Source organism: Mesoplodon densirostris, chromosome 16, assembly GCF_025265405.1.
Source record: "Mesoplodon densirostris isolate mMesDen1 chromosome 16, mMesDen1 primary haplotype, whole genome shotgun sequence".
NCBI classification, from domain to species: Eukaryota; Metazoa; Chordata; class Mammalia; order Artiodactyla; family Ziphiidae; genus Mesoplodon; species Mesoplodon densirostris.
Window position 1 is genome coordinate 68,468,891 of NC_082676.1, and position 8,792 is coordinate 68,477,682.

The following is an 8,792-nucleotide window of genomic DNA, read 5'->3' on the forward strand; positions in this document are numbered from 1 at the left end:
GCCACGATTTGACGGTTTAAATGAATAGTCCATGTGGGGTTCTTCCCTGAAACTCCTCTGATCTCTTAGTTTGGTGATGAGTAAGTTTTATAGGATCATAATTTTTATGGTGATCAACTAAGCAAACTAGTCAAACAAAAGTAACTTCAAGTTGAGTCACTTCTACGTTGGTGGTGGGTGAGGGAAGCATGTAAGACGCGCTCTAGCGCAGTGCTGTCCGATAGAACCTTCTATCAGGATGGAAATGCTCTATATCTGTGTCCAGTACGGAAGCCACTAGTCAGCCGTGGCTGGTGAGCACCTGAACCGTGGCTTCTATGAAGAACTGAACGTTTTCTTTGCTGGCGCCCTGTGGTTACTGGTTACCGTACTATCAGCCCAACTCAACCATCGTATGCCTCTATATTCAAGTTATTTTTATAGGAATGAGGAGTATCAAATTATTTCTCAATTGTATATATTTGGTTTTCTCTACAGAGGAAGAGGACAATAAAGTATTATGAACTGTTATTTGTATAAGTTTGTAAATTTTTTTAAGAAAGGACTTCAGAAAACAAGGCAGAGAATATGTAGAACAGTGACTACTTCCAAATAATTCAAATAGAACCGGAGCTTTGATTACAGGCTTGGTCAAATCAATGCTAAACAGCTTCTCTAAGAAAAGTATTCTATGGATTTATCTACTTTTTTTTTTTTTTTCTTTTTTGCGGTACGTGGGCCTCTCACCGTTGTGGCCTCTCCCATTGCGGAGCACAGGCTCCGGACGCACAGGCTCAGCGGCCATGGCTCACGGGCCCAGCCGCTCCGCGGCACGTGGGATCCTCCCAGGACCAGGGCACGAACCCGCGTCCCCTGCCTCGGCAGGCGGACTCTCAACAGCTGCACCACCAGGGAAGCCCGGATTTATCTACTTTTTCACTAACTTGTCAAATAAGCCGTTTTTAATCTTTATTTTTAATTATGAAAGACACAGTGCACAAACTCAAATAATCCCCAGGTGTATAATGTAAAAAGGAGACATGCACCACACCATAACTACCATAATTCCCATCCCCTAAGATAATTGCAGCTAAAAATTGAGAATCTCTCCTGACATTTTTTGAGCACATTTAGAAATCAAAAGCCTTTTCAGGTTCAAATGATGGCTCTGAATTTTTGTTAGGTATGAACAGTGTGGGAATTCACATTATTGCAGCAAATATCAGGTGTGAATTTATTGGAAATTGTTCTGAGATGTTACTTGGGGATAATAATAGCCAAAAAAACGTTGGAAAATGAAAAAGGGTTTTTTTGAGGGAGTATGATTAGAAGAAAAATCATGGAATGATGCTGAAAGAGATATAAAGGACCATGGAAATTAAAAGGTAGAACACTTTACAGAACAAAATTTGAGATATGGAAAGATCATTTTAAAAAATATTTAAGACTTTGTAACAAAATCCCAACTGTTGCCATGATTTCATCCTTTGACGTCATGTCTATTTCTCAGGCTTTTCTCAAGCTCTAAAGCACTGGCTAAGTGAATACTTACAGCAGAGGTCACACATGGAAAGCTTGGACTTTGTGTCTTGCCGTGTTTGCAAATTTTTTATTTACGCTGTAGTTGCCAACTAACATAACCCATGTCTGTGGACTGAACGTAATTCATGTACATGTGGATTATATATACATACACTTATGGTCCCTAAATACAAAAGTGTATTAATTTCTTTCCTTGAAAATCAGAAAACTGGCAATGCCTTGCCAAATTCCCACACGGCAACAATCCAGACAGGGCCCAGCAGTTCTCCCCGTCGCCCTAATCCTCGCCAGTCTGGTCTTAGACGGATCCCTGCCTGACCCTGCAGACCCCTGCCTCAACCTCCTTGTGTGTCACTCAACATGTTAAGGACATGTTATGCTGCAACTCCTACAGCAAAACATGAAACCTGTTTAGTTTTAATCTGGACTAAGGATCAGGAAACCTGGGTTTCGTTTCTGTCTTATTCACTTCGGATACATAAGGGTGGTTAAGCTGTCCCATGTCCCTTATCAAATGGGAAAAATACTGTTTTAGGTCAGAGCAATTTGAGGAGATGTAGATTCTATGGAAAATGAAAATACCGTTTGTAATTTCGTTTGAACACTGAAATGTGTGTTTTTTAGACCTTAATTTGATCTGGTTTGCATGCCCACTATTCATCTGATAATAGATGATTGTCATCTGTTAATAAGCTGATGGTGGCCCTACTCCCATGTTGTTACACAGAACAGCAGCAACGACCCTGGCTATCCTGGCACTTCCAGCATGGACTTGACCACACTAACCAGTTCATGAAACTCCGTGTTCTGGAAATGGCCACGGTCAGTGAATCTGTACAATTTGGCTTCCAACCTGTTGGCCACTTCTTGTTGTTCCTTCCAAGGAAGGAAAGGATCGTCGGTGGAGCCAAACTGCACAATGTGAGGGCAGTTGGCTTTGATCTTCTCCCACTGCCAGGGGCGGCTGAAGTATCCTATGAGAAGAACACACAACCTCTCAGTGTCGTGGATACTTTCCATCCTCGCCACTCTAGTGAGGACCACGGCAGAGACGCAGGGAATCAGAGCCCAAGTGTGAGTTAGAAGCCCTTCTTCAGTTTTCAGATCCGTAGGGCTTGGTACCATAGCTACTGGTGAAGGGGGAGGATAGGGCTCCGGGGTTCGGTTCTAGACTACGGGTTAGATAGTGGCTCACTGCCCTCTCTAAGTGCCTACCTTATACCTAAAGATGGGTGGTAAATATTCCTACGTGCTGTTAGATTTTGTGTTAGCCTGTCGGAAGACAGTCCTGTTTTACTACCTGAGCGTGCAGCCCTGTGGCTACAGGAAGGGCTCTTCTGGTTTCTGCCTTCAGACTTACCGCTTGCCCGTTCGTTGTCATCCCCCAGGTCAGACGTGTATGCAGACACTAACACGATAGCACACACCCGGTGGGTCTCTGCGTACCTGGAGGGAGAGGAATGGTGTAGCTGATGTTTAATGTTAAATCTGGTCCCAGAAAGTCAGTAAGCCACCCAAAACTCATTTGATTTAGCTGACAGAAAGCACGTGCTATAGGCTGCTGAGGTTAGTAGGAAAAAGAGCAAGGAAAATGCAGAAATATGAGCCTAGTGGTTAATCACCTCACCTGGGCTACCTGAGTTTCTACTCTGTTTTCAAGGTAGTGCAAACCTCTTCCGTAATTCTTTCTGAATAAACATAAAAAGGGTAATCATTCCCTTTGATGTGTGCATTCGTCAGCGTTACTTGGTTAACGTGTGGATTCCCAGGCTCAGCCCAGAGCATCTGATTCAGAGGATTGTGAGTGAGGCACAGGAATCTTCATTCTAAGGCGTGACACCTCCCCAACCCAGGTGACAGATGCAAGTGGTCTGTGACTGTACCATCCCAGAACTGTGCCTCTCTCACACATGCTTGTTTGTGTTGTCTTACCTCTGTCCCCCAAGGGCAGCTCTCAAGGGCAGGTCTGAGCCTTCTCGATTTTTGTGACCCTGTTCCCTAGAACAGTGCCCGGCAAACAGACACTCAGCTAACTGTAGACAGTTCCCTCACTGAGCAAAGGCCAGGCTAAGGAAGGACCTAGAAAGGTAAGAGCTCTAGGAGGCCTTGGTGCCAGGCAAGATTTAGGGTTGGTATTTTGTTCTTGTGCCTAAACTTTTTCCCCAATCTTTTGCTTTGAAAAATGTCAAACTTACCAAAAAGTGAGAACAACAAGCACCCAGATTCGTTAATTTTGCTACAGTTCACCCCTAAATACTTTAGCACGTATCCCCTAAGAACACGGCTGTGCTCTTATGTAAGGACAGTATCATTCTTACACCTAATAAATTTAGCACCAAGACAGTAACATTACCTGTATTCATTTTTCCCTAGTTGAACCAAACTGTTCTTTAAAACATCTTTTCAATCCTATATTTGGTCAAAGATCACGCATTTGGTTTCATGACTCTTCAATCACTTTTAAATTTGTTTTAAATGAGATTGACGACTTTTAAGAATTTTAGGCCCATTTTCTTGTACATTACCCCCTAAACTGAACTTGTTTCCTCATGATTAGGCTGAGGTGAAACATTTTTGGCAAGACCATTACGTAGGCAATGTTGTGTCTTTCCCACTCCTCCACAACAATGGGCACACGATGCCAGTTTGTCCCATTACTGCTGAGACTGTCAGATTCCCTAGGGTGATACCCCTCAGATCCCTTCACTGTAAAGACACAATTTCCCCTTGTGATTAATAAGTAACTGTGGGGTAGTCCTCTGTATCCTGTTCCCCTATGATCTTAGGCCCCATGGCTTTAGCATCTGGTTTTCTCCTTGCCTACCTTAACTTTAGAAGTTAATTTTTAGAAGGTTCCTGACAATCCTACAATAAATTTCAGGAGTCTTTAAAAGAAGCCACATCGTTATTAGCCAGTGGCCTGAGAAAAATTCAGTTGGCCTTGGGTTAGCACAGATTTCAGCATAAAGGGCTTTCTTCATTTTCCAGACAACCCCTGGCAGCTTATAAACACTATGTACCATAATTCTGTAGGTCCACATTGGAAAGCATTATTCTCATAGCTTCCACAGGTGTGGCTGAAAGGTTATGGAACTTGGCAAGATTTCTCTGACAATCGATTCACGTGACATCCTGAGGGGCTGCTGGGGACAAGAAGCCACACAAAAACCATAATCCTGGGACTTCCCTGGTGGCACAGTGGTTAAGAATCCGCTTGCCAATGCAGGGGACACGGGTTCGAGCCCTAGTCCGGGAAGATCCCACATGCCCCAGAGCAACTAAGCCTGTGTGCCACAACTACTGAGCCCAAGCGCCTCAACTACTGAAGCCCACGCACCACAACTACTGGAGCCCGCGTGCCCAGAGCCCGTGCTCTGCAACGAGAAGTCACTGAAATGAGAAGCCCGTGTACCACTACGAAGACCCAATGCAGCCACAAATTAATTTTAAAAAAAACCCATAATCCTTTGTCATCTAGCCTCGCAAGTACAGAGGAAACCCAACCCTAACAGGCTATTCAGCCAGCTCCATCCTTACACTCCAGGCCTTATAAGCCTGCAGGGTGACGTTTTAATGGGGAGCAGCAGGGAGGCGCCCATGACCTCTGGGGGCAGGGGCTGGCTGGGGGGGAGGGTGGTGGGGGGCGGTGCAGGTAACAGCCTCCACCCTCCAACGGGGAGTTATCAGCACCTACCATATACCAGACACTCTGCCAGGCACCAGGGTTTCGTGTCAGAGTCAACAAAGCCCCACCCTCACGGAGCTTACATTCGACTGGCAGGAGACAGACAAGAAACGAATAGGATGTCAGGTGGTGAAAAGTGCTACAGATAATAAGGGGGTCATAAGATATAAAGGGGGTAGGATTCAGTGGGGTGAGGCTGCTGTTTCACGTGGAGTGATTACAGAAGGCCTCGCTGAAAGGGGACGTGGAGCAGAGACCTAGAGAGGAGAAGCCCATGCAGGTGTCTGGGGACAGAGAGTCCAGGTGGAACAGAGGGAGGCACAGGCCTAAGGAAGGCACATGCTCGGCGTGTTCAAGGAACTGCGCTGAGGTCTGTAGACCAGGCTGGGGGCAGCGAAGGGGAGACGGCAGAGACGACACGGCGGGCGAGGGGCTTGAAGGCCGAGAAGCTCTTCTGAGGGTGACGGGAGCTGCTGGGGTTTGGAGGCACTTGTGTTTTAAAAGGGTCACTGTATCCCAGTAAAAGCAAAGTATCTTTTTAATCCACTAACCAAAACAGGAAGGAATTAGGACAGATCCTGTTACCACTCACTGTCTCCTCTGCAGTGTAAACTTAAGATGTGCATGAAGTATTTCCCAAGCAAGCTTGACTGGAGCCCACAGGGGTAGGGGGGATGGTGACAATTCAATAAGGACCACACCTCATGGCTGCAATGGCGCCAGAACTGTGGCCTATGATGATGGTCTCCTCGTCACAGTGCAGCTCCGTCTCCATGAAGGGCAGCCAGATGCTCTCTCGAGCTGTGACTAAGGTTCAGGGGAAAGAAAGAGCCCGTCACTCAACAGGGACATTCCAACGCTGCCCACCTTTCTAACAGAGGACCATTCAGCAAACCACAGGACCACAATGGGGGATGGGGCTATTTTAACAGGGCCAAAGTTTTATGTGTTGCTGTCTGAAAGACTCAAATCTGTACTTTTGGTAAATAGTTTTGTTTTTATTTTTAGCATTTTCTTGAAAGGAAATACTAAGGAAATAAAACTCTGAAGTTAAATGTAAACTTTCCAACTTAAAAACAAAAATCCTCTTGACAATATTGTCTCTCAAGTTCATGTCCATATATATTCTTTCTTTCCAAAAAGGAAATTCCTGAGACAAGTCATAGGCACTCAGAACAAAAGTGGCCACGTTACATTTTCTAATATTAGGATCTCATAGAGATGCTGTAAGTTTTGTCATACCTCTGCCTCAAATGAAACACCCATAAATTTTGTCTGAAAATATTTTGACTTATAGAAGGGAAGATCCGTTGCTTACAAAGTTGAAAATTAAATTCTTCCGAGCCCAGGTGCTCTTCTTGATCCTTACTAGAATTTTCTATCATGTTTTTTGGTTTGCACCCTCCTCCCCCAAATACTTGCCATCATTCACTCTGAGGTACGTATTCCCTTACGCTTCTCTGCTAGGCTATTCCTCTTCTCTACCGGAAAATGACAAGATCAAAACCCAACAAGAGGAGGCTTTTTAAAGACACATTTAAAAAACTTACTTGGGTCAGGCATGTTTTTAGCCAAGCACTGGAAGCCAGGTATCTACGATATGAGGGGGAGAAAAAAGCTATAATAAAGAGCTTAATTACAACTAATACTTTGCTAATAAGAAATGAGACACCTGATATGAGCTTTGTCAATTCAATAAGCAGTTGTTTATATCATGAAATGAAGCAGGGTAAGTGCTACAGGATTACATGTGAATATACAATCCCTCCTCATAAACTCCACCTGTCTGTAGTTCTCTATCTAGCCAGCTCTGCAGATCTCTTCATATGTGCAACTGCACATGTACATTTATCACCGCTGGCATATACATATAGAGAGGGCATAATATATTCTAGACAAACTGACCTGGAGCCAATGAGACTATGCTCCAGGGAGTAGGTAAAATGTGGTACATAAACGTGGTACAGAAAGTTGGAGATCCAATCCTCTTGGACAGCTGCAGCCGTGACCTTCTGGTTTGTAGCTCTAGCCACGGCTCTCAGCCACAAGCCTGGAATTTTATTCTAGAGACCCACTCTAGAGCTCTAGAGGTTGGCAACTCAGGAAACAGTCTTATTGCCTAGTTATGGAAGAAGGTTTAAAAAAAAATCAAGATGCACAAGACAGCCTGCAGTTAGATGCCATTTTTATAAAGTTCACAAAGAGGCCAAATTTAACAATATATTGCTTAAAGGATACATACATAGGTTGAAAAGTACATTAATTTACTTTTTAAATTAATTTTTAAAAGCGAAACAAAATTTTTTAAATTTCATATGGCAGGGAAACGGGGTGGAGGGACATACAGGTGGCTCTGAAGGTACTGATAATGTTCTAGATTTTAGTTTGGTGAGGGACCCTCAAGTACTGGTTACATTATGCTTCATAATGTACGTACGTGTTATACATACATCCTTTGTTAATATCAATATTACATATTAAAATGTTTAAAAATCCGAGACAGGGCTTCCCTGGTGGCGCAGTGGTTGAGAGTCCGCCTGCCTATGCAGAGGGCGCGGGTTCATGCCCCAGTCCGGGAGGATCCCGCATGCCGCGGAGCGGCTGGGCCCGTGAGCCATGGCCGCTGAGCCTGCGCGTCCGGAGCCTGTGCTCCGCAACAGGAGAGGCCGCAACGGTCAGAGGCCCGCGTACCGCAAAAAAAAAAAAAAAAAAAAATCCGAGACAGAGAGCAGAGAAGAGAAGACAGGTGTAGAATTATCTGGGAGTCCCATATCTGAACCCGCAGGAGATACGGGGAGCGGGCTCGGTCTCCAGTTTCTAGAGGTGGAGCTTGTACTCTGAGCCCTGAGAGGAGCCCTCCTGGCTGTTTCACCAGCCGAACTTCCTCCACTACTTGTAGAGTCTAAGACGGGGTTCCCAGCAGGGCTCTGCACAAGGGGGTGGGAGCGGGGAGCCGGTCTCTCCGGTCCTTCCGGTCTCTCCCGCGCCAGCCCGACCTCCCAGTGCAGCGAGGCGCGTTTCCTACCTGCTCCAGCCCCCTCTTCACCCAGCCGTACCAGCCGTGGGTGGTCACATCCCCGCCCCCGTTCCCGGGGACGATCACCGCTTTGCAGGGCGCCGCCATGAATGCTGCCGACCTGAGGGGCTCAGAGCACGTGCGCGACCGGGGAGCCTGCCCGTGGCATTCTGGGAATTGTAGTTTCGGGGCGCCAAGAGCGCACCCACCGAGCTTCTGGTTCCCTACTGCACAGGGCAGCCGCAGACAAACCTTGCGGGTTTCCAGCAGCTGTAAGTCACCTTTCACTTGCCTCTTACTGGCGCTTCCATTTCCCCCCCTTATTTGGGACAGACTGTGACATGCCCAGAATGTGTTATCTCTTACCTAGACTAACTGATATTTGTATAGAAAAGTATGTTTTAGTTTCAAAGCAGAACACAAGCCGTTTTCTTTGTTGAGGACTCCTGATTTCAAAATAGTTCTTAATAGAATAGTCAATATCAGCCAATAACAGTCAATACCAGCGCGGCATGGCAAAAAACAAAACAAAAAACAAAAAGAAAATTAGGACTCAAACACTAGTTCTTA

At 45.5% G+C, this 8,792-nt stretch overlaps 1 protein-coding gene across 1 annotated transcript; it reads right to left on the bottom strand.

The window, feature by feature from the left end:
- Positions 1-938: 938 nt before the first annotated feature.
- Positions 939-8,378, bottom strand: RBBP9 (RB binding protein 9, serine hydrolase). The gene is made up of 5 exons (XM_060078921.1): positions 8,232-8,378; positions 6,757-6,799; positions 5,908-6,013; positions 2,882-2,967; positions 939-2,495 (listed from the first exon to the last, which is right to left on the bottom strand). The coding sequence occupies exons 1-5, from the start codon at positions 8,328-8,330 to the stop codon at positions 2,269-2,271; spliced, it is 561 nt and encodes a 186-aa protein (XP_059934904.1). The 5' UTR covers positions 8,331-8,378; the 3' UTR covers positions 939-2,268.
- Positions 8,379-8,792: the final 414 nt, after the last annotated feature.

Coding starts and splice junctions, on each gene's coding strand:
- RBBP9 (XM_060078921.1), bottom strand. CDS start 8,330: ATGGCGGCGCCCTGCAAAGCGGTGATCGTCCCCGGGAACGGGGGCGGG. Junction 6,800..8,231: donor TGAAGAGGGGGCTGGAGCAG/GTAGGAAACGCG, acceptor CTCATATCGTAG/ATACCTGGCTTCCAGTGCTT. Junction 2,968..5,907: donor GGCGCCATTGCAGCCATGAG/GTGTGGTCCTTA, acceptor CTCTCCCTCCAG/GTACGCAGAGACCCACCGGG.